General features: G+C 41.6%; 3 protein-coding genes across 4 annotated transcripts; 2 read left to right on the top strand and 1 right to left on the bottom strand.

Moving 5' to 3' along the window:
• Positions 1-701: 701 nt before the first annotated feature.
• LOC128259758 (beta-1-syntrophin) lies at positions 702-24,023 on the bottom strand. Of its 2 annotated transcripts, none has more exons than XM_052992310.1 (8): positions 23,616-24,023; positions 13,900-14,208; positions 12,854-13,338; positions 4,569-4,778; positions 3,402-3,706; positions 2,470-2,664; positions 2,041-2,409; positions 702-1,971 (listed from the first exon to the last, which is right to left on the bottom strand). In XM_052992310.1, the coding sequence occupies exons 2-8, from the start codon at positions 14,193-14,195 to the stop codon at positions 1,888-1,890; spliced, it is 1,944 nt and encodes a 647-aa protein (XP_052848270.1). In that variant the 5' UTR covers positions 14,196-14,208; positions 23,616-24,023; the 3' UTR covers positions 702-1,887. The 2 variants fall into 2 exon arrangements, with proteins under 2 accessions (XP_052848270.1, XP_052848271.1); XM_052992311.1 differs by having other exon boundaries at positions 3,408-3,706.
• Positions 9,056-10,114, top strand: LOC128259759 (uncharacterized). Its single transcript, XM_052992312.1, has one exon. The coding sequence runs from the start codon at positions 9,189-9,191 to the stop codon at positions 10,050-10,052; it is 864 nt and encodes a 287-aa protein (XP_052848272.1). The 5' UTR covers positions 9,056-9,188; the 3' UTR covers positions 10,053-10,114.
• LOC128259884 (uncharacterized) lies at positions 23,844-24,163 on the top strand. The gene is given in 2 exon segments (XM_052992498.1): positions 23,844-23,975; positions 23,978-24,163. Coding segments are annotated over 2 exon segments (318 nt in total).
• The last annotated feature ends 1,580 nt before the right edge of the window (positions 24,164-25,743 follow it).

The following is a 25,743-nucleotide window of genomic DNA, read 5'->3' as shown; positions in this document are numbered from 1 at the left end:
GAGAAATGGTGTTTATAAACACATGTATTTTCCCATTTCATGAAATGGCTATCGCATAAACACAGTATACAGTGTATACTGTATACTACCTGTTCATAGTTTTCAACGAATACAATAAACACTTTTCCTCAGCGTAAAGTGAGTGTCAAAAACAAAAGCTTCTATAAATATATTTCTTTTGTTGAAAATGTAGTAAATAATGTTTTTAACGTCCGCCACTATTTTCTTGACCTCAACTATATGTGCGTTTAAGGTGTTGGTGCGTATCTGTGTGTGAGCTTGTATAGTTTTGTCGGTTTAACTTTGTGATGAGCAAAGTTAGTGGCTTGACCGTGCCAGCTGTTGGCCATGCTGGTCACGTTCTTCGGGTGACTTTGTTTTCGTCTTAAATGGGAAATGATAAAATTGAAAATAAATTCATATAAACACACACACTCACAGGAAATAAATGTGTCTTGGGGGCAACAACAATATCAACAGGCTACAAGTTCATTGATTGCTCGCTGACCCAGAGAATATTTGCAGGCACAAAATGCACAACAGTCGTTGAAGGGTTAACTTGAAGTAAATGCATTTGTGCGAAGTTTAATTGGATTTTTGAGGTTGCTCGTTGGAATAGTAAGGTAAACATGACAATATCTTTGATTTTAAGCCATGCTGAATTTAAGGACCGCTTAATTTTAAATACAAAACTACTTCAATTGATGGTATAGTATTTATATGTATAAGTTTATTATCGAAGATTCAACACTACTTACGTTAAAAATATTGTACGTCTTATGCTTTGTTTTTTCTTATTGATTTTTGTCATTACTTGTGTTACTTGTGTTACTTTGTTGTTCTTCTGTTTTATCGTTTTTGTCTATAACGAAATTTCTAATTTCATAAAATGAGTATGTGTCCTGTTATATGTAGATATAAATGTATAATAATTGCATATGATCGATGGCTTGTACATGAAGAGTGGGGAGAAATTGCGAAATGGCCTGGATATACTCGTATCTTTTAGGTAACTATATGTTTTAATATAGAGTTTAGTTTGGGGCCTAGTCCCCGATCGATATCGTTGCCACTGAGTGGGCATCCGAGATATGTGTGCTTCGTTTAGATACAAGATTCAAGATACAATTAGTTAAGTACAATTATGATAATTATTGTTCAACGTTTATGCAAATGTTGTGGAGTTCATAGAAATAGATTTCGTTTTTTTCGATTTCACTTTAGATGGTAACCTGTGTAAATTACTCGTATAAAATGAATTTACGTCTACTTACAAGTTAAATAAAGTTGTTCTCTTTTGTCTTACTTGTCTTTTCTTTCTGTTTTTGGTTTTTGGTTTGTGCTTCGTGGTTTTTTGTTTTTTTTTTCAAAAATCTACTTTTGTTTTTTGCCTTCATGCTTCAGCTAAACCTACCCAACTAATCCATTTCCATAGCCATCAGGAAGCGCGAAATGCTCACTCATCTACCACTATCTAATCCCTTCTTTGCTAAATTAACTAAGCCTTACTTTGGTAGGACTGCATTTATGAATGCTAATATTTTAGGCAAAACAGAAGTTACAATTTCAAAACAACTCGAAATATTTTGTGGATGGCTTTTAGGCTGTTCTACAAATTAAGCGTTAAATATTTAAATAAGCGATTAATTAAAAGGTCCTAATAAAATAGGCGTTAATTGACAGAGCTAACAAATGGTTAAATGAAGAAAACATTTCAGACTAAGAGTCTGGAAACCAAATAAATAATAATACTTTTTCGAGCAACCATTCGGATTGGAACAATCTTATAACAAATCAAATTGCACATTAGTTTTGAACAAATATCAACATCCATTATACCTAAACCATCAACAACTATTAGATTGTCCCCTCCGATCCAGCCTCGTCCTAGGCAATGTTATGAACTTTGGCCGACAGGCAGTTGTGCACCACAAAAACCACCGGCTTGGGACAGCACTCCATGTCAAGTTCCTGCAAGCAAGACAGCATAGTTCAGTTGAGTGAATCTCCCCTTCTGGGGCGTATTGCTTTTGGACTTACAATCTCTCCATCATCGCCAAAGTCCAGATACAACATCCTGGTGCCATCGTCCGCGGAGCCCTTCAGCTTGTCGAAGGCGAACTGCCAGAGTTGCGTTTTGGAGGTGGCCACCGTCGGAGTGGTCGGAGCGAATCCACCGCAGTCGTACAGAAAGAAGCCGCGATTTATGTGCACAACCAATTGACACTGCCGGCCCTGGAACAGGCAGCGGAAGGAGAACTCCCTCTGGTAGTTGACCGCCTGATGGGAGCCCTGGACGAGGGACCTGGCCCAGGCGGCCATGTCCCTGTGCGTCTCCGAGCGCAGCCAATAGACGAGCACGCCGCGGGCGGTACCGCAGCGGACGCAGAACACCGTGGTCTGCTGACCCTGCCAAAGGATACAATGCATTAAGTATTTGCTCTACTTCGAGCCCAGTGCTCAGCTCACGTTCAGCGAGGAATTGTTGCCGGCTCCCGCCAGACGCGTCGTGGCCAGGGCGTAGATCTCCAACGGACGACTCCAGGCCTCCACCGACCAGGGAGCACTCTCGTATATCCGGAACTCCCGCTCCGTCACCGCCACGAAAATGGGCAGCCACTTGTCGCTCTCGTCCGAGCTTTCCGAACTGGAACGACCGCTGGGCTGTGGAGCAGAGAAATACCACATGTGCTTTAGAAATGCATTGCTCTTTTGCAAGGAAACTTCCGGGATTATAAGTAACGGAAAGTTCTTTGATACCCTGTAGTGGAATGAATTAGTTCATCATACATTTTCTAAGTACATTTTCTATCTGACCACGACAACTCAAAGTAAAGTCACACTTTAAGATTAAAGTTTATATAAAAACTTTAATTTAAAACATATAAAGCATCGATTTGAGAAGTAGCCAGTGTATCAGCTTACGTCGCAAAGAAATAAAATATATATTATTTTAAGCATGACTTTTTTCCGTTAACTAAGAATAAGCTGTTGTTTTGAACAATTGTATATTGCTTAAAATGAGTCCCGACAAATATTGCACAGATTGACAGACTTGGTTCGCTCAATTTAAGTATACTACACTTTTTAACGGTTACATAAGCTCTGCTGTTAAGGAAAAAAAGGAAAAACCTGCCTTGCAGATGCGTTTAACATTATATGCTCTTGTCAGTTTAAAAAAATTAATTAGATTATTTAAGCGACTGGTTTTTGATAATAATCCCACACGAGGATGGTCCCTGCTTTCGAGTATGACTAAAATGGGACAACTATATTTAACGAAGCGAAAGAAAAGAATCGTCCAGCATTGAAGTTATTAAAAATTTTATTTTCGAGAATTGTTTTGGTTGAGAGTACTAAATAAACTAGCAATCATTGCTGGGGGTGTTGGGTCAACTTACACTTACCAGCTCGCCGGCCACGCCGCTGTTCGAAGTGCCGCTGCCGCCGCTGGCCGCTCCGCCCCCGGCGCTGCCGGAGCTCCCTCCGCCGCCGCCGCTCATGCGCTTGCTCAGCCAGCCAATGTGCTTCAGTTCGCCGATGAGGTTGGTCAGCGCCCGATTGGCCTCGGCCAGCGCCCGCTGCGTGCTGCTGCCCATCGCCGAGTGGAGGGCATTGAACCAGACCAGGGCCTCCGCCGAGTCCGCCGCCCGCAGGATGCAGGAGTGCACTCCGTCCGGCGAGTGCAGCTCGAAGCATCGATTCTCTGGGGGCGCAAGATAGATTAGGAGCTTTGGTTATTAATTAGCAGAGATTCTTGAAGGGAGAGTACTACAATCTTTACACGGAAAGTGGTGCTTACTAACTAAGTACCATGATACCATTCCATTGTCAGTGATAAGTAATTGACTTTCATTTCACATTCTTTGTGTACAAGTTTAACGAAATATTTGAGTTCAAACGAAGCAATATTACAAAGACTAACAGAATTTACAATTATGAAAAAAAAAACATTAATGATAAAAAAATTATCAATAAAGTCGGCTGTACATGTTGTGACGACTAGGACTTTTAAACTGTGAGCAGGTGACTACTTATATATAGCCTCTATGATAGTTTGACCATACCGAGTAGCTTACCGATACATTTTTTTAAAACTATATTTTTCGACACGCTGCAATAACAAATGTCTGTGTAGACAAAATCTTCAATTCTTTGTTGAAAATAACAAAAGGAGAACATTTTAAAAAGTGTATTTCTCTGGTGTAATGCTTGAACATTTTTCGTTACAAAACTTGAACTTTTTTAACTCGTTAATTGGTGTTTTAGTTTGATATAAAACAATTCAAGAAAAGGAATTGTACACGCAGCTAAAAGTATTGCAAAAAAACTATAAAACATCATTTGTTTGTTTAAGACAGTTTCAAAAGTAAAGGTTATCAGTTACGTTCCATTGGTCATACCGTTTAAATGAATGCAATGCCAAATTACACCACAAGTTATATTAAGTCAAAAGCTTAGTGGCTTCCGCCAAATTAAAAAGTTTATTTTCTGAGTGCATTGATTTTATTTAAACGGCTTAATCGAGTGAAACTTATTATCGGGTTGATCTTAATCGAATAACTTACCCGGGTCGATGTACTTCAGATTTCTGGCCAGATGCGTCAGCTGCAGTGGGATATATCGCGTATCCGCCCGGGGTGTCGTCTTCGGGGCGGGCGGCGAGGTGGGTACGCCCGGGCCCAGCGGACAGAGAAAGGCCCGCTGGAGCTCCCAGCCCACCTCCGAGATGATGCTAGCCTTTCGAAAGTAGGGCGTCACTTCGCGTAGGAATTTAACTGCAATAAACACGGGCAGAAACAAACCAGACATAAAAACACCAGTGCAAATCAAACGATATCGCATGAATATGGATGCAGATCGGGGAAGTGGGGGTGCTAGTATCGTCAGCAAAACTCTCGCAAATACAGCACACACAGCATTCAATCAGTTGGATTTTAAGCCTGCTTAGTTAAAACGATTTTGCTGTTGCTTTTGCTGCTGCGGCAGTCTTGGCAAGCGCTGCGGCATAAATTCATTAGAGTTTCCGCTCCATTTTTATTCGATTTGCACACCCTAAGTCGCACGACTAGCGTCAAACTCCTAGGAACAGTGGGCATGTTGTTAAAACTTAGGGCTTAATACAATTCTTCGTTTCTGTAGAGCGTTTAACTATTATTGCGGATTTATAAAGTGTATTTTAAATGGTAATCGATCGAAAGAGTTATTCAATAAACTAATTTCACTAGCATATCCGAATCATATTTCCACATAAGGCTTTAATAAAAGTGAATCTGGAAATTAGATTAAACTTTTGGGTATTAATTTAATACCCAAACAACATGGTGAAAACACTAGACTGCTTAGACTCTTATTTACTTAAACCCATTGAAGTTGTAAGTCAATTTGGGCTATGATTTTTGTATTTGCATAGATATCTCAGCAAACCACTGTGCCACTAGTATGCAAATGGAGCTAAGGATGCCAGGTGCCCTGCCTCCGAGGGAAAAGGGGTATTTTCCAAGTCTCCCCACTCCGAGTCGTATATCTAACTGGCAAGTCCCACACCCTTCCAACCAAAGCTGGGCCCACTTGATATGCTCAGGATTCCGCCCACAACATTTGCACAATTTCCGTTTGCTGTTGCCGTTGTCGTTGCTGTTCCTGTTTCTGTTGTTGTCGCCTGGCGTTCGAGTGATTTGGAAATTCAATTTTCACACTTAATGCCATCGGCCGACGCTTGGTGGCGGTTTGTCCGACTCAATTCGTGTGTTTAGCTCAACTAATTAGAGCGGACGGCCACACGGCGGATGGGTGATGCGATTGAAGGCGTCCACCCCCTTGCTAATTGCTTGCCATTTACGAGCTCTGGAAGGTGGAAGCCGCCAGGGTACTCCAGACCTCCCGGTCTTCAACTCCTCCGCCTCCTGGAGTTCTGCAAACATTTGCATTCACAAATATGCAACCGACGACAAACAAACAGGCAAACAAGCCGGGCAACTAAAATAAAAAAATGTTGCATAGCGGCAGGCGCAAAGTGTGATGAAGCTTTCGAGGAAAAGGGGTTTGGGCTGGTGGAGAGGGGGGTTGGTATTTTTCGGAGTGGACTGCAGAGCAAACTAAACCAGAAAACGACAAACGAGAAACGCAACTGGCAGCGGCAAAAGTTTAGGTGCAACAGCAAAAACAACAATAACAACGGTAATAAGTTGTGCAAATTTTAGCATTTGAGTGTAAATAAAGTTGCCCGCTCCACGAGTGTGTGTGTTTGTGCTGAAAAACCATTCCAGAAAAACAAACAAGTTAGGGAAAAGTTGGCTGAAAACCACCGCAGGCCACAATTGTTAGCTGCTTAAGTATGAATATTTTGCGCTTACATTTTTCAAATAAATATGGAATTACAAACAATCCACTGAAGATTAAAGTCAAGAATTTGCTTAGTGCTGCCAACATGTGGGTTAAATCAACAGACCACGAAATGTTGAGAAAAGCAATTTGTTAGACGCTTTTAAACACTTTATATGTTATGTAAAAACCTCCTTAAATGTATTTATTTGTTGAACTTGTTTGATCGTTGTAAGCTTTTAAGTAAAGTTCACTACTATACTTTTTAGCTTGGCACCCAGAAAAATCAGTTTTATACATACAGAGCTAATATTTACTATACCATTCAATGCTTTCACATTAATAACGCAATTAAAATCACAAATAACGGTATTAAACTTTATAGTCCCTTAAAAAAATTAATTAAAGAAGCTCCAATTTTATTTGCGTCATGTGAACAGATAACCAGAAAAATTTCACAAATCCCCTTAACACTATTATTCTCAAGCCCTTAAGTAAAGTTTAAGTGTTCTTTTTATTTAATTTAATTTAAGCCCCTTGCATTTTGTTTTACACAGCTCTATGAGATCATCTTTACGGTAGTATTATTGCTTAATACGCATTCATTTGACTCCGCTCCCGGGCTTTTTGAGCTTCCCACATTACCCCACCTATTTCAGAGTCGGGCCAAAAAACTTTTTTACACCTTTGCCGACAAAAGGAAATCCTGCAAATCCGGCAATCCTGCCACCCCAGAGCATAAATCAAGGAGGCAAGCCGTATAGTGGGCGTGGCCGGTCGGAATATGATATCAACAGCAGGCGGCATTCGGAATTCGGCAAATCGTGCGTTAAAACAAACTTTGCGCAAAACTTTTGCGAGCAGAATCTCACGCGCTCCAGGGAGGAAGTGGGCAGGTTGGTTAAGTAGGGGCCACTTGGGTGGTGCTGGGGGCTGCAGGGTAAGTGGACCGTTCGGTGGGTCCACAAATGTGTGCCAAGCTGTAAAAACCAATGCTAATGGACTTCTGGGAGGCGGGCAAAGCCAACTGTCGTCGTCTCCGTCGCCATCTCGGGAATCTGTCGCTGACATTTGGCAGTCGGAGCTGGGAATCCAGTTGCAGAGCCCCCGCTCGCCGCCCGCACTCTTGGCTTCTTGGCTTATTTAAATTACAATGAGACGGCTGCCTGCGCGCAAATACTTTGGGCCAAAGTTGTGCGCACAGCGGCCAGCGGAGCTTGGCAAACAACTTGGCCAACTTGTAAATTGAAGTTCGAATCAAGAGGTGGGCCGGAGTCCGGAGTGCGGAGTCCGAAAAGTCAGTGGGCAGAAATGGGGCAGGATAGTTGTGAGCCGTTAAGCATGTCGCCGCCCATTCATGGCTAAAGGCTTTTGAAATTGTGATTACATTTGCGCCACTTTGCGTGCCTATAGATCTGGGGCACTTTAATTTAATGAACACACCACTGAAATTATGAAACGACCGCAAACCGAAAGCCGAAAATCTAAATGCTCCCTCAATAACAAAGCGAGCAGTGAAGGCGCAAATCTGGAGCTCACGAAGCGGGGTAGGTTGGCTAATTGATTGGATTGGCTTATTAAGAGGGTTGTGGAACTTGTAATCAAATAAACATATAAATTCAAATGAGCTTAAATAAATAAGAATGTGGGAGGAAGTTTAAAACGCATTTTATCAATGAATAAAATCATTTTAAATATTTTGGTTATTTCTTATTACTTAGGGCTAGCAAAACCAATCGATAGCACTATTGTTACTACTTCTATTGGTCTCACAATCAATACTATCGCTCTATAAAAATAAATAATAATATTTCCAGTATATTGCGGTGTATTTCTGGGAACTTGTTGCAATTTTCCACCTTCAGGTGACAATGCATTTCCAAAAAGTTTGAGCAGAATCAAGTTGGGCTAAGAAGTTACAAAAAACGTAGTAAGACAGTGACAGGCAAAGCGTCATATGACAATTCCACTTTTAAAGTAGATGTAAATATGAATTCGCAATTTTTAATCAGCCTCAAATAGAATAAACTAAGAATTTGGATTTGCTCTTATTAATATTTCGTTCTTTTTTCCTGAAGCTCAACCTTTCTTCGATACTATCGATAGTATCGATAGAAACACCATCGATAGCCAAAACTGTCGATAAAACAAATATTTTAAATATTTTAAAAAATTGATTTTGTTACTTGGTTAAATATAGCTCGTATTTAAAGCTGGTGAAACAAAAATTCAAAAGGTTGACAAATTGAATTTTCTGCGAATGCTAAGCAGAGTACAAAAGCCTCGCAGCTGTGCCGAAATACTCCAAAAATAGTTTACCCGCTGTAATTGGCTCGCAATAATATATTTTGGCCCAGAAAATGCGGCGAAATGGATCAGCAGCAGCTCAACATGGACATGTGCTGGCCCAAAATTAAATGCGAGTCAGACTCGCTGACTCGAGCTGGGATTGTGGAGCTCTGGGCTGCGTGGCATGCGAGGCACGTTGACGACGATGACGTGAGTCTTGGAGGGCTTGGAGTCCGAGATGGAACTCAAGTTTTGCGGGATGGGGTGGGCCGGTCGTTGATATTAAAGCGCCATTAACATTGAGCTTGATGACTGCTTTGATGGGCCACGATACGTTTTTAAATGCGCGAATATTGTCAGTTGTCGCATACATTCGGATTCGGATTCGAATTCGGATTCGCACTGTGCATCTGGGATCGAGTGAGTTATCATAACCCCCGACGCAGGCGACCTTGCGACCGTTACTGAATTCTGATGGCAGAATCGGCTGCATGGAGTCGCAAACTTGGCATAAATAGCGGAGCACCCACAGCAGCCGGGCACAAACCGTTAGCATTCGTCCAGCAACCAACAACATGAAGAGCCACCCCATCCTGATCCTGGCCACGTGCCTCCTGGCCCTCTGCGCCGTTTCCGCCATGCCGCAGCGGCGCCATGCGAAGAGTCAGCGCCAGGTGGAGTACTCATCCACGCCCTACCCGGCAGCCGGTTTCCGCCCCCGAGTGCCCTTCAACCTGCCCGGCGAGTTGCAGCCCCAGCTCGAGACGGAGCCCCTGACCACCACCACCACCACCACCAGCACCAGCACCACGACTCCCAGCGAGGTGCAGCCCCTGGAGAGCACCGAACCCCTGAGCACTACCGAGCAGCAGGAGTCGGAAACGGAAGCGGAAGCGGAAGCGGAGCTGTCCGTCCGCACGCCCGCCAACACCTACGGAGCGCCCGAAGAGCAGGACCCGCTGGAGCCCGACACCGTGGAGGTGGTGGCCCAGGAGCCGGCCCGGGACTTTCAGCCGCCCTCGCTTGAGTCCGTCGAGGACTTTGCCGCCGCTGGCACTGTTGCTGCTGGCAGCGAGCAGCCTGTTGCTGATGTCCCTGCCCTGGGCCAAGCGGACTCCCAGGACTCGGAGAGTGAGCCGGAGCTGATTGCGGAGGCGGAGGTCAAGGCCGTGACCCCGGCAGGAACCTACGGACCACCAGCCGCCACGTACGGAGTGCCCGAGCTGAGCGAGCCCGAGAACGAGCTGGATCTGGAGGAATCGCAGGTGGAGCTGGTGGACGAGGAGGCGGCGGCGGAGGAGACGCTGACCAACGAGCTGGCCAGCGGTCGGCTCATCCTGCTGCCCCTGGGCGCCAGGGGAGCTCGGTTCGGACGCCTCGTCCTGGCCGTGGAGCAACCACGTCAGCGCTTGAGGAGCGAACGCCTCAGAAGGATCTAAGGATTCACCTGTCCACCTGAAAGCGGGTATTATTTGACCGAAAATATACGTACTTAACTGAACATTTTATGCGTTTGTGGGCAGCTCTTTTTGCTATGAGAAAGATGATGGAATAGGTAAGCAAATGTATATCGACCCATAAACTCGGACTTTATGAAAGGTGTTTTACTCGAGTTCCATTTGCACAAATCGAAATGTCGATTTTAATGTTTCTGTATCAAGCTGTATCTAAAAGGTTAGATGCACCCAGAAAAAATATGAACTAAAAGCGCAAAAAAATGGACTTAAAATAAGGTATTTGGCTGAAGGTAGAGACAAATTTAAATTAAGCCTTAAAATTACTCCAAAACAGTACCTAAATTTAATTTAATTTGGACTTTAAAACAATGGATTTAAATAGTGCTCCTCTTAGCTCAAATTTAAAGCCTCTTCAGCCCTTAAATCTAGCAGTTTGGCTTTTCTGAGTGTGGTGAAAACTTAAATTGTGTTCGTTTTAAAGTGAAACCAGCAACTGAGATGCTTACATTAAGTAAATTAGCCACTGTGGACGGCAGTAAACGTAGTGATGACTTGCACTTTTAGAGTGTGAGTATGAGACTACTAATATGTAGTTGACAACTTAATAACATGCTGTGATGGTAAAAAATTCATTTTAAAAAGTGCATTTATTTAATCGAATGTGTAATCATTTTTCGTCCTAAAAATTTTGGTATCAGCAATTTCAGTCACGACTTTTTATTCACTAGAGTTTAGGAATATTTCAACAGTAAGGCATTGAAGGTTTGTAAAATAGATCATAAATAAAAAACTAGTCTGGCTGTGAATTAATTGAATGTGAATGGAATAATCTCTATAGAGATCCTAAATAAAACCTAGCATAAACGCAATATAATTAAAGCGATTGTTTGGCCGGAGCAGCTGCTGTCCAGGAAACGTGAATGTCAAGGAAATGAAATTGGCTGTGTCAAAGGGAGATTCCCCGACCCATCCTTATTCCCATCATTTCGCAGAGGAAGTTGTTTCGGCACAATTGTCGGGCACGGTTCATTGCATTGTTTATGCCAAATGGCTTGGCTTGTGATTGGGTCACGCCCACAGGATGCACATGTGGGTGTGTCGGTGTCAGTGTTTGTGGGTACGCAAGGACATCCACCCATACATCGCCTAATTGATGCTTACTATTGTTTATTGTGTTTTGTGCGAGGAGGCGGGCAAAGCAAAGCAAAGCAAAGCCAAGCAGAACTGAATGGAGAAGCACAGGAAACGAGGCTCCAACTTTGCCCGACCATTCTGATTAGGCATTGTCCTGGCTGTGTGTCTGTGATTATGATTACGATGATGATGTGCTGGTGTGATTATGTACTTGGGTTCTTATTAGATCAGGCCTTGCACTCGTATATTCATTTTTAAAGTGCGTGCGAGGATATTTGCTTATGCAGTGTGTTCTCGCAGACAACTATTGTTCACTGAACCGTTCACGAGTTGAGATTAAATGGAATGCAAATTATGGAAGAGGCTTTAATACAGGAATGCCTTTAAACGTTGTTGAACATGTTTCAAATGTCATTGATAGTAGAATAATAATGAAAAATATCTTATAAATATTTGAGGTGGGTTATTATTTATCTAACTAAAGTCAGTTTCAGCACCTATAACCTTTTATTTATTTATGTCTTTCACCTTTTGCTTGTCAGCTAGTCAGGCAGTGGAGAATGCAGTGCGTGGAACGCCATCCCAACATTCCGCCCTTCCTCAACCTGAATCATTTTCGCTTTTTGCCACTCGACGGCAGTGGGTGGGTGCACCACCCACAAGAGGCGACTGTGTATTTTTGGGCCATTTGATCAAATGGAAAGAAAACTTTTCTCATTACTCATTGCCAAGCCGGGGCAAACAAACCAGGCAACGAACCAACCAACCAACCATCCAGCCATCCAGCCATCCAACCAACCTGCCAACAAACCAGCGCAACTAACGGCAGTCAACAGCTAACAGTCAACATGAAGCGGCGGGCCAAAGGGGCGATTTCCCCCAAAAGGGGGGCTGGATGCTGGGGATTTGTAACAGGACCCAGCTGCAACTGTGGCAATAGCAGTCGCAGTGGCTGCGGCAGTAACTCGCATGTTTTGCTGAGTAATCCCACGTATGTATTTGCACTAAAACCCTCTGTTCCGCCTTTCCAGCTCGCTACTCCACGGTGGGACGGATGCCACAACAACGGGACAAAAAAGAATCCCCTCAGTCGGTCAATTAATCACGGTTGAACAAGTTTGCAAAAGATTATCTGTGCAGTTATGGGGATGTGCGAGGAGGAAGGAATCAAAGACACAATTTATCACAAAAACAAGCTGCAGATAAAAAATGTTTCAAATTTATAGTTGCTAGGAGGGGATCTGGAGTTTAAAATGGATATTATTGTTCACGATTGGGGACTGCGCTTAAAACTTTTATTTTATATCGATGTTTTCAAATCGAATTTTTCATGCAGTGAGCAGAGAGTAACTTGGGACGGACATTCATTCAAATCATTTTTTATAAATGCAACTTACATACCCTACTCTTAGCAGTGCTCACAGAACTGATTTGCCTCTTTTTTTACCGAAACTTCGCTAATCCATCCCACTGTGCCCAACTGTTCGTGATGGCACTCATAGTTTACTTGTTAGTTTGACTCGCGTTTTTTAAGCTCTTCCCTTTTTCAACACTCCACCTTTCCCATTCCGCGTGGGCGAAATGTTTTACGCAAATAACAATTTGACATGCTGGCCAGAGAGTAACGAATGTATCGTCGGCGCACTCACCTTCCAGATCCACCACCCGACCGGACCGCTTGAGGGCCCGCACCGCCTCGTCGTGGGTGGCGTCCCGCAGCTCCTCCCCGTTGACCGTCAGGATGGCGTCGCCCACGTAGAGGCCCTTGGCCTGGTCGGCGGCCATGCCCCGGAAGATCTTCGAGATGAGGATGGGCATCCGGTTCTCGCGACCGCCCTTTATGGAGATGCCCAGGCCGTTGTTGTCCGACTTGATGATCCGCACGTGCCGCTTCTGATTGGCCACATGGTCAGGTACGTCGCACATATCCATGCCGCCCCCGTCGCCGGCATTGTTGTTGTTGTTCAGGCAGAGGTCGCGGTCGCCGTTGTCGTTGCTAGTGGAGCCGTCCAGCTCCGTGTCCTGGATGTTCATCCCCTGGAGCGAAGCGGAGGTGGGCAGGGTGCCGTTCTGGCCAGTACCACCAGACCCACCTCCGCCGGCGCCACCGCCTCCTCCGCCACTGTGATTGCTCCTGTGGGAGAAATGGGTGTTTGAATAGTTATGAGTTTTCTTCTTTGAAATTGGTAGGATTATCGGACTATGTTAGTCAATGCGTGCATTCAATGCTACTATTTTTACAATAAAAAAATATAAGTACTACAGTTTTTAAGACTTTTGTTTTACAGCCCACTCTCTAGCTAGTTATTTAACGAACTATAGTCTGTTATAAAACAGATGCTTGCATTCCCTTTGATAAATGCACTGCAACCTGGGATATATAGAATTTTTAATATAAGTAACATGAACCAACGGAGTTTCACCTTTCAAATTTAAGTATGTAAGGACTCTGGGGTGGGAAAGAAATCGCTTCCAACCAAATTCCAACCGTAAGCCATACAAATGCTGTAAGACTAAGCACCAACCCAAAATTCATATTAGTTCGGTTGGAGTTTGGCTAAAGTGACTGACTTGTTCTTCTGGGCTTGTTAAAATATATAAATAAATGTGATAAATTAGCAAGTAATAGGTCTACAAAAACAATGATTTTATAAGGTCTAAAAACTTAAGGTTCATAATATTGCCCACAGCTTACCCCAAGGTTCCGTTCAGGGTGGTTGATTGGCCATCGTTGGATGGTTGTGCCGCCTCGCAGGACTCGTCCAGACTGACGGCCAGGAAGTCCGTTTCCAGCGTGACTAGGACGCGGTACCAGGCGCCGCGCACCCGCGTCTCCATGTTCCCGCACCGCAGTCCCGAGGGCGACGGGGAGTGCTGCTGCGGAATGGGCTGCTGGGCTGCCGGCGGGGTCCGCCCCAGACTCGAGGATTCCACCATGATTCTTCTCTGTACTTCGATTGCACGATGCTGATATGTGGCTCTACATGGCATCCGCCAGAAACGGCTGCAAAGATAAATAAAAAATTCGAATTTTAATTTCAATATTCATTGCGTGAGCTTAACTAGCAGCTTATAAAATGTGAATTTTGGATTATGCCTGATAATTTAAAAATTTCTAAATAAATGGTTATTTTTGTGGCTTTCAAAAATAAACAAGAAATAACGCTATAGTCGGCTATTAGAAACTCATTTCTCCGCCAACAATCAAAATAAATATTCCCCTCTACAAATCAATCGAACTGCATAGCCAACACTAGAAGCTAAGAGCGTGCAGCACCCACACAACCCTTTAACACCGGCAGTGCAGCGGCAGAGCGACGGCAGACGACAGCAGAGCGGCGGCAGCGCGACGGCAGAGCGACGGCAGTGCGGCGGCAGAGCAGCAGCAGAGCGCCGGCACAGCGGCGGCAGAGTGACGGCAGAGCAGCGGCAAAGAAGCGGCAGAGCGGTGGCAGAGGACTTAATAACCCTATAATTTCTAAAATCATAGCTCGATAGATATGGCCAAACACAGAGTCTCAGAGTGAAACGCCTCCTTCTACCTGTAACATACTTTTCAACGAATACAATATACCCTTTTACTCTACGAGTAACGGGTATAAACGAGCAGCAAATCATTATTTGCTGGATGCAAAATTCATTAATTCGCTGTGTGCGATATAATAAAAGCTCGGCCTAATTTATTGGTATTTGAGCAATAATTAACAATGTGACAGTAGAGCGGATGTTAGGTCTTATTGAACTAATTGCTTAGATAAGCGAATAAATTTTTACTGCAATGGAATGCATGGAAACGTTTTGCAGAAGTGAATTACTCTTTCCGCAACCAGTTTGGTCATTAAGATAAAATCAAAGTGTGGCAGCCAACGATTTGCAATTGATTCTCAATAGAATCTCCAGTTAGACATGCAGATGACACAGGCTGGAGGGAATTGTTGGCAGTAAGCGGATATCAAATTAAATGTCCGGCATGTGGATGACACACAGAGACAGAAATGCGTAGCGGAAGGCAGGACATTTGTCATTGTTTTGCCAGGCCAGGATTTATTGCATTCTCCGACAAGCCAAGAAGCAGTGCAGTGGGGTCGCCTGGGCGGCAATGCCAAAAGCCGTGGCATTTGGGGCACACATCCCCCCACAGCCCACCGCATCCGGCCACATCCTTCCACTCACATCCTTCCACATCCTTGGCAGCCACAGTGCAACAGTTCTCCGCTCGGAGCTCTGCAATTACGCATCTTGTCGCCGCCGCGGGACTTTTTTCTATAATTTTCTATTTGACAAGTTGCCACTCTCCGAGGAGCAGGACTCCTGAATCGGGAAACAGGGTTCTCCCATTGCCCCCCAGTTGCAGGGGCTTGGGCATGGGCATGGGCATGGGCATCCAATTCGATTTCGTGCTCACGCTCTCAACCGGAAAAGGACTGCTCCAGTCAGACACATCCTGTTTCTGCGACTCTGATTGCGCCTGTGTGAGTGCCGTTTGTATGTACATTTCCGCTACGATTCAGCAGGAAGTAATTTTGCCGCTGCTGCTGCTTCTACCAATGTGGCTGCCGTCACCAAGTCTGTTTACTTTGCAATTTATTGTGCAACATTTGTAATTATTATTGCAATGCCGCAGCTCAAGGCCCCCTACGAAGACTTGGCAAAAATTTATAAAAAACTTTTCCAAGTGTGTGACTGCTTGAGACGAAGGACGAATGCGCTGGCAACGTTGTCATCAACACGCTCATAATTGTATGTAAACACACCCAAACAAACACATGGCATTCGCCTTCACATTTAAGGGCGAACAACGAGGGCTGTCTCTCGGCTTTGGGAAGTTTTGTAAGTTTTATAAATGCATGAGAAAAATTGGTTAAATAATGCATATCAAGAAAAGAGATTCAAAGTGTTATTCAATCAATATCCAACAAAATCGTATGAATCTTTCGTAAATTCGTGCGCATTTATTAATTTCCTGCTAAACCCAACTTAACTAAATGTTACGTCTTTGAATACAGACAAGGATGTCTAAATCATTTAGTAGTGACTAATTTTTAGTTTTCCATGTGTAGGTCGGTCATCAAAGAGTACTAATATTCTCTAAAAATACAATTATTTTATTATTAAATAAAAAAAATAATATTCAGAAAGAATGTATATATTTTCGTGTCCGAACATTCAATTCAAATGATATCAAAACAAGCGTTAAAAAAACAATGGCCAATTAAATCTTTACAAAATTAGAACAAAATTCCCCAAATTATTCCCATGACGCAGTAGCTTTTGTTTTCAAGTAAATAAAGTATCTTCACATTGTTCTCTGGTTCCAATTGGAACAAAAACAAATCATATAAAAATGGCAAAGTCCAATTGTACATCATTGTGCTAAACTTATTTGCATACTACTAAAAAGCTACATATATTTGATGGTAAATGAAAATAAATATTTGATAATTTGCGAAAAAGTTAGTTGTGAAAGCCTTTGCAAATAGCCCCAATCAACAAAAACTCTCGTAAAATAAATGTGAAATGTTGCTGGCGTCTCGCTGACTTCGCCGAAGAAGATTTGGGCGGTTTGTAAAGATGTGTATGTGTATCACGCCCCTTTGGAACACCCCGGCAATTGCCGCCCCTCCACCCCCCGCTCCGTCATCGCCTAATAAGCGCCGGACGTCGCTTGTCGTCAGCGTCCCTGCCGTTTTTCATGCTGCGCTTTGGCTAATTTAATGCCGGGCGGTCATAAATTATGCGCCCGAAAGTAGGCAGCGCGAAAATCGGAAAAAACGGACAAAAAATGGCACACAAATGCTGGGAAGTGGCAGCAGCTGCTGCAACGAGTACATATACATTCGCATTCACATGGAAGTTGCATTCAGCTCGAACAAAATTTTTTCGCGCTTTCACGTAATAACTTTTTTTGGCGCCGCTTTAAGGCCTTTCTTTTTTGGCCGATTTTTTCGCTTACTCTTTGTTTTTTGTGCCAATTTTTTTAATGCAAACTTGGTGATGGGTGAAAGGAGGTCCTTTGTATCGATATATAAAGCAGCAGCAGCAGCAGCAGCAGCCCAATGCGGAATTGCTATAAATACGTAAAGCGTTTTTCCTTGGAGTCCTCCCTTTGCCAAGCGGAAATATATTACCCTGCGTGTGTCTGTGTGTGCGGAATTGCGTAAGTGTGGGGCTTGTGGCGGCGCCATCAAAAAGTCATAAAATCATAATTTGTAAACGAGAATTTATTTCGAAAAATATTTATGGCTGGCTCCGGCTTCGTTTTGCAGCCACAGCAGCTCCATGGAATTTGCGCTATTCGCTCCGACCTGCGGATGTGTGGGTGCGTATCTATGCGAGTGTGCAAATGTTGCTTCATTAGAGCGAGTGGCAACAACTGGAGCCCTCACCCTTGCCATCGCATTGTTTCCCCACATTAATTTAATCCGTAACCTTTTTCCACCTCGGCCCTGTATTTAATTCTCTTTATCTGAACCAGTCCATGTTCCTGCATTTTAATGGAAATGTATGCAAAAATGCTGCGCCAGTTGATGGCGGAAAAGCCTCTTATACGTTTAATGGAATCTTGATCGTTATCGGCGAAATTGACAACGATATATTGCGGATGGATGGCGATGAAAGAAGGCCAGGACAGGCTGAATCTGAATGGTCGTTTAAATTGCGGAACGCTCTTTTTATTGCATACTTTGGGGCTCTCGGGAAAATAGAGTGAGTAGGAGTCGTAAAAAGTGCCCAGGTGAAAATCGTTTAATGTTAATGGGAAAATCAATTTCAAGGAATTGAAAATAAAAAACTGAACGAATGTCTAAATAATATATTTAATAGTTAGTTCAAGATAAGAAAGGTATAAAATACATATATTTAATTTCCATTTAAACATTCTACTTTTGGAGAAGAAAAGTTCATCTTGAAAATATTGGAAAAAAGACTAGGTAAATACATTAAAAAACGCGAAGACCTCTCTGCTGGTTATTTAACTTTATTTAAGCCAATTCATCGTCGTCAGCAAGGTCCCATTTTTCCGACAGTCTCGTTTTTTTTTTTCATTTCGTCCCACATCCGGCTTAGCTTCGATTAAGGTAGAACCCCACCGGGAAACACATGCCTTGCCGCTTGGCCTTGACACCGCCTTGAGCCCTTAGCCCACTCGGTGCCCACCTCTCGACCTCCTCAACCTCCTGGCCTCTGATGCCATCGAAGCCTCTTAATCATTCTTAACAATGCCGCCACACGTTGGGCGAGCATTAAGCTCTCATCCCGCTCAACTGGTGGAAATCGATACGCTTTTACGTACATATATTCCGGAATATCTACATATAAATTGCGCACTAATGATCTTTAAATACACATAATACCCAGGACATGCCGCACACACAAAGAGCAGCAGCCACGCGATTTGTGGGCAGGGAAGAGGGAGGAGATTCCATCGATGCCCCCCAGTTGGATTAGTCATTTAGTTACCAGAATGTTGCCTGTTGTGTTAGTTATTTCTGTAATGTGAGAACTCAACTGAAAGTAAAATAACCTTATGAGCTTGTCAGTGCCGCGTTGTCCCTAGTCAGAGTTAAATTTTTGCAAAGGAGGATAAATATCAGTAGTGTTTGTAAGCTAGATTACCTAAATGAACATCCAAGAATTTCAAGTACTTATAATTGAAATATATATTATTATATGATTGATAGAAATTCGTAACTAAATAATTTAAATTTGTGTAAACTGAAAAATGCACATAAAGCCGAATATGTTAAAGTCTTACTCTTACCCGCTTTACTTAGCTTTTATCGTATTAGGCTCTGTCCAAGTGTCCAAGGTCTGTGATAAACCTTACTAACGTACTGTTTTACGGTTGGTCAACAAAGTTATTCTAACTTACATCACGTGTAGTATGAGTTATTTTAAGAAAATTTTGTAGCCACCGCGCAACAATTAAAACTGAAAAGAAATATTAAAATCGACCTTTTAACAAGAGAGTAAGCTAGCTTCGGCAAACCAAAGTTTATATACCCTTGCAGCCTTTGCAAAAATTAAATATTCTTGAAAACATTTAAGTTTCGATTTTTATGCGCATATGAAATTTTATATTATAAATAAAAAGCGTAAATCTGAACTATCAAATTATTACTATTTCCAAAATAATTAAAATGGACAAGTTACATTTATTTTTAATTTATTTTTTTTTTTAATATTTCGATTGTTTTCAGGTAGCTATATGATATAGTCGTCCGATTTTGATTATACTTAAACGGTAGTTCTGAAATATAATATTTAACCAATACTATATCTCAAAGAACTAAAAAAAAATTAGAAAACAGCTAAAGTTATAATTTGTTTTATTTATTTTTCCGATCGTTCCTATGGGAGCTATATGCTATAGTCGGAACGAGCCTGAAATAGAAAGTCAGCTTTCATGCAGATAGCTTTAAAACTGAGAGACTAGTTTGCGTAGAATCGGACGGTCGGACGGACGGACGGACGGACGGACAGACGGTCATGGCTAGATCCGACTTAAATTATAATACCCTCTGCAAGGGTATAAAAAAGACTATCCCAATATACTTAAGTGACATTTCCATTATTAGCTCACTAGCCGGTGAGTGAAAACTTAATTATCCCATACCATTTAAAGGATGACATTTAGATTTAACCACACAGAAAAATTCTGACGTTCAGAAATTGAAAGAAAATGTTCGTTATATTTTTGTCCGATTTATTTTGGTTGATTCTCATTTTGAGAAAAAATACTAGAAAAAATCATACTCAATTTGAGTTTTTTCGTTCTTGAATATTTTTACTCAAACTGAGTAAAAAGAACTCAAACTAAGAATTTTTGATCATGGATTTTTTTGCGCACGAATATTCTCAAATTGAGTGCAATATGCTTGGTTCATTTTCTCTGTGCAGTGACCATCAAACCTACATCTATTTATAACATTTTACTATCGCTTATTTGTGCCCCAGTGTAAACGCGGCTTTCACAGTTGGCTTGGCCTCCTGCTGTTGGTATGCCAATTCATGTGTGCTGTCGTGTGTGTGGGATTCGGATAGATATTTCACGTGCTCACCGCAAAGCCGCCGCAGCGACCGATAAAAGCCAAAACAAACCCCTGAGATTTGCTTATTAGCACACCCGCCCACACGGCCAAAAACACTTCTGACCCTCTCCTCTCACCGCGCCCAGTGTCACAACATGACCTGACTCTGCCCGACAAATTATTCAGCATTGATTAATTATGAAAATGCGTTTATATTGATTGTCGTGTGTGGGTTCGAGAGGCTTATGTGAAGGGTTGCGTGTGTATCGGCTCTCGGGGTGTGGGAGTTATGGCCACAGTTCTGGTGTTTGCCCAATTTCAATCCCAAAACCACCTTCATGCCTGCTCATGTATATAAGTTGACATTCTGTGGCGGCCTAGACAAAACAATTGACAAGACCTGGTCGGTCTCGTTTGCTTGATTTTGCACAAGTGAGGGAAGCTTTATATAATCTGTATTTCTAAGTACAGAAATCCGACAAGTTTATTAATTATAATTTATAAGGTATTGCAGTGTCTGCAAAAACAAAGTCATTCGAGTATGAATGGTAAATCTCTAATCAACTTCGTAACTTCGAAATCGAAACAGCGTGGTTGTAACAATTGTCTTTTCAACAATCTTGTAATTTACCGATTGATGGAACTGGCAAGTTAACATTCCTTGAATTATGGGAATTTTATATGTCCCATTATCACGTATTTTTTAAAGTCTTTATTGAATTGGTTTTTGTTAAACATCGTTAAAAATTCAAAAAAAAAAGCTTTTAGTTATAGGTATTCAGCATAGAATTAAATTTGGAAATTATTGTATATTTGTAAAGATTAATATTAGGTAGTCAATTATATCAAGTTAATAACTCCAACAGTAGAAATGCGTTAAAATTAGTTGAGTGTACTTTGTAGATAACAATAAAATAATACAAAATAAGCATAGGCTGATAGTCCTACATAATTAAATGTTTACCATATTTTAGGAAATGTTATAAGCAAATTTATTTTACTATCAACTCTCGGATAAACAACAACCAATTATTAAATAAACCAAAGCTATCGTTGTCAAACGCCATTAAAATCAAATCAAGATACAAGGCCCAATTATATTTGTCAGAGCCCCTAGGCATGCTGTCAAGAATCCAGGGGCTAATGAGTCCCACAGATTTCGAGCAGTGCAGACCGACCTGGGGATTATTATGTATTGCCGTTGGCAAACACTCAACGCCGCAGTGCAAGCATGTAAATGAGACGTTCGGCTTGAAGGGGGTTGCAGGTGAGGTGGGATGGGATGGGATGGAATGGGTGGGAGATGAAAGGTGTGCAGAGTGTCTGTAATCACCGAAGGCGGCTAACAGCAGGTGGCCGGAGACAAAAGTCAAACGGCTGGCTGAGGGGATCGGAAAACGGAAGGGGGAGGGGTAGGGCTTACGATGCTTTTCTCCACTTATTAATTGCCAGTGTCTTGGCATAATTTCCACTCATTTGTCTGTTGAATGCAAGTGGCTGAAGCATTGTTCTCCGAGCATGGAATCTCCTCACGTACGGAAAGAAACGGCAACGGAGTGAGCCCTTTCGACAGGCATATATCCACAGAAAAAAAGTTATCAGTAAAACCCATAAAAATGTATATACGGTCAACAGGAAATTAAAAAAAATTACAATTGAATCAGTTTTTCTCACAAAAATACACACTAGATTAACATGTTGTTTAATTAAACAATAACAGGAAGTGCCTAAGGGTCAAAACATACATATCTGGAAGGAACATTCTTCTACATTTGTCGCCGTGTATTGTCATGCCTTTGCATGAAATGCAAAATGTGATGATGCAGCTTCATTAAGTGCAATTTAAGTGCGATATTTTCTCGACGTCGTCGTCGTCGCCTCTCAGTCGCTTCGGTGAGCTGTTGAAAGGCGCGATGGATGACAAAAGGTAGCGGAAACAAATGGAACAAGAGCCGGGCCAAGAAAGGAACTGAGCAGCCGAGGAGCAAAGGAGCCGTGGAGCAGGAGGACGAAGTGGAAATACTCTAATGCAAGTAATTGCACGTCGTTCTGATTAAGTAAGCGCAATTTGGTTTCTTTCTCTTTTAGAGCTGGTAGCAGAATGTTAAGCCAAAAAGCGGATTACGCTTTTCTAAAAACGTAATTTGTACGCTAAATATGAAAGTGATCTGGGAAAGAGGGTAAACTTTGGAGTGGCACCCGGCATAATTAGGTCGAGATTTATTTTTAAATACACATGCACATGTGAGGTGTTTGGACAGTTTATTTGCAGTTCAATTTGTTAAAGGACATTTTTCAACAAACAAATTAGTAGCCAATCTTTAATGGCTTCAGAACTAAATTAAATAATATTTTGTTGTTTTTTTCATTTATGTTAGAAAGTATATATTTATTAGAAAACATTGGCTGACACTTTTGTCAACTTAAAATAATGTTAGCAAAGGGTTGACCTTATATCTTTATCACATTTGCTGTGTATGCTTGGGAATGCAAGTTCTAGTCAAAAACGTGCTTAACACATAATAAGATAATGCGACTTTTAAGGTTTCCCTTAGTGGTTTTATTATTATGGGTTTTAAAAGTGGAAAGCGCAAGACTTGCATCTAGTCATCAACCCAGCAGTAAAACTAATCTTTCAATAAAGACTTTTGTCCATATACTTGAATCTTAATTAATTGAATTTTAGAACACAAACATGGGCATGGAAATGAAACCAAAACCCGAGAACTTTGAACTTGTTTTAATTTCGGTCTGCGCCCCCGCATGCAATGGTAACACTTTAAGCCGCACTCAAGATGATGAAAATTGGGCTTGGTGGCAGGCACTACCCTAATCCCGTCGTAACAATAATCCCCCCTAAACCCACCCACACTTTCGAAGGAAAAGCGAAAGGAAAAGGGCCCATGGCAAATGGTAAATGGTAAATGACAACAAAATATGATAGTAGTGGTTATCTGTCAACACATATCGGCGAATGCATGTCAATTACTGCTTAAATGCTTAGCACAAAAAGCCGGCAAAAGGTGCGGAGTGTGGTTGGGGTTAGGGGGTAGGGGATAATGATGATGATGATGTTGATGAATGCCGATAGTAAACGGAATTAACTTTCACGCAGCATAACGGCAAACGACTGCAGCAGCGACTTGAATGAAAGAAAAAGCTTACGCCGTCGCAGAGACGAAGCTTTCCGGCAAAGCGCGCGTAGTAAAAGTAACTGTGCGGGTGGTGGAAGGTGGAGGGGGAGGGGGAGTTGATTTTGGCCACCGTGCGTGGGTGGGCTCTCTTCGGTGACAAAGAATTGAGCACCAACAAATAAAGCAAATAAATATATATATAGCAAAAAGAAACGAATTAAAAGCGGACAAAACCACTTAGCACCTACCTTTCGATCGTACTGCAGAATAATTCGCAAAAAGCAATTAATGCACAGAAACTCGAATTGGCGCCTGCGCATAAACACACACCTACACTCACTCACACACACTCCCACCAGACGTCTGCCCGTGTGTGCGTGTGTATTAAGGATTTTTTGCTTTCAACTTATTTTGATTTTATTACACTACTTGGCAGCTCCGAATTGTTCAGCAGCACGAAAACTTGGTCGATTGATATGCAAACATTTAGGCGGTGTCAGTCGCAATTAACAAATTTCGATATAATACTGGTTGGCCAATTAGCTCTTCGGCTTTTGTCTGGCGCTTTTCATTATTATTGTTTGTTCGGCGGCGACGGCGGCTCTGCTGTGAAAAGCCTTTGAAAAAGCGCGCAGCTGAGTTTGGGGGCCGTTAGAAAGTTGGTTGGCGAAAAACATACAAAAACACCGAATTATCCATATTCTTTCACTGCAAATCACACACTATCTGTGCCGTTTTATCCCGGCGATTAATCGGTTATCGAGTGCGTTTTGTTATATTAATATATTTTCTTTAATATTTTCTAACGGGAACCGAAAGAAGCGCGGGTGAGAGTCAGAATTAAAACACTGTATGGTTGCGGGCTGCTTAAATAGGCTCGGCTCTCAATAAAAGCTCGCTCTGCTTAGTTTCTCTCTGGAAAATCTTCCCCGCTGTTGGATTCCTGTTAACCGATTGGGGATGTTTAAATAGTTAAAAGTTAACTGCACGAGCGGTTTGAGTCCCAAATAAGCAAACCAGACAGGTTTGCACAAAAACCGTAGTTCGGACACAAACCGTAATAAGGCCACTGGATTTTGTTTTTGCGGCTAGTTTCAAGCAATCGGTTTTAAAGAAACTGCACGCTGTTAAGGTAGCCACTGTTATATTCTGTGAGTCTAACATACATCCATTAGCTTACTTAAAATAGAAACGCGCTAAAATCGTTCGTTTTTATACCCTTGCAGATGGTATTATAATTTCAGTCAGAAGTTTGCAACGCAGTGAAGGAGACTTTTCCGACCCTATAAAGTATATATATTCTTGATCAGTATCACTAGGCGAGTCGATCTAGCCATGTCCGTCTGTCCGTCCGTTTCTACGCAAACTAGTCTCTCAGTTTTAAAGCTATCTGAATGAAACTTTCCCAAAAGTTGTCTTTCTATTGCAGGTAGTATACAAGTCGGAACGAGCCAGATCGGACGACTAGAGCATATAGCTCCCATAGAAACAATCGAAAAAATAAATAAAAAAAAATTATAACTTTGCTGTTTTTTAATTTTTTTTTTAGTTCTTCGACATATAGTAATGGTTAAATAATTCAGAATTACGGTTTAAATTTCATCAAAATCGGACGACTATATCATACAGCTCCCATAGGAACAATCGGAAAAAAAAATACAAAAAAAATTATAACTTTTGCTGTTTTTTATTTTTTTTTTTAGTTCTTCGACATATAGTAATGGTTAAATATTTTAAAATTATGTTTTAAATTTTTTCAAAATCGGGCGACTATATCATATAGCTCCCATAGAAATAATTAAAATATATAAAATAACTATCAAATAATTGAGCTTCAAATCATCATAGCTTCAATGTTTTTAAACATATACGCAAGTAAATCATAATTTTAATGTTTTCAAAAATATTTAATTCTTGCAATAGCTGCAAGGGTATATGACCTTCGGCTTGCCGAAGTTTGCTTCCTTTCTTGTTTTTAAATTGTTTTTCACTAGAAAAACCCAAAAAAAATTTTTTTTTATTTTAATTGTTATCATAAGGAACAAAAAGATTTTATTAAAATTAAATTATTAAATTAGAAAAAATATAGCAAGTATTTTTTTTCTGGAAAAAATAATAGAAACTTTATACTAATTATTTATTTTTTCCTGGGAAAACTATTTAATGAGGGTTTAAACTTGTTCAGGGTCATTATCCTGCCTATACTCCTAATTTAAATCCCTATCTTACTCATAATACGACGGCAATAAACTCTTAAGTATGTTTAATAAGTCTGGAACCTTCTTTTGTTCTTAGATCCAGAATATCAGACCGATATCCAAAGCTAAAAAAATGTTTAGTATGATTTTGCATATAATATATTAAAAGGAGTTCTTG

This window comes from Drosophila gunungcola (genome assembly GCF_025200985.1).
Source record: "Drosophila gunungcola strain Sukarami chromosome 3L unlocalized genomic scaffold, Dgunungcola_SK_2 000009F, whole genome shotgun sequence".
Taxonomy (NCBI): domain Eukaryota; kingdom Metazoa; phylum Arthropoda; class Insecta; order Diptera; family Drosophilidae; genus Drosophila; species Drosophila gunungcola.
The sequence above is the reverse complement of the archived record's forward strand: the minus strand, read 5'-3'. Positions and strand labels throughout refer to the sequence as shown.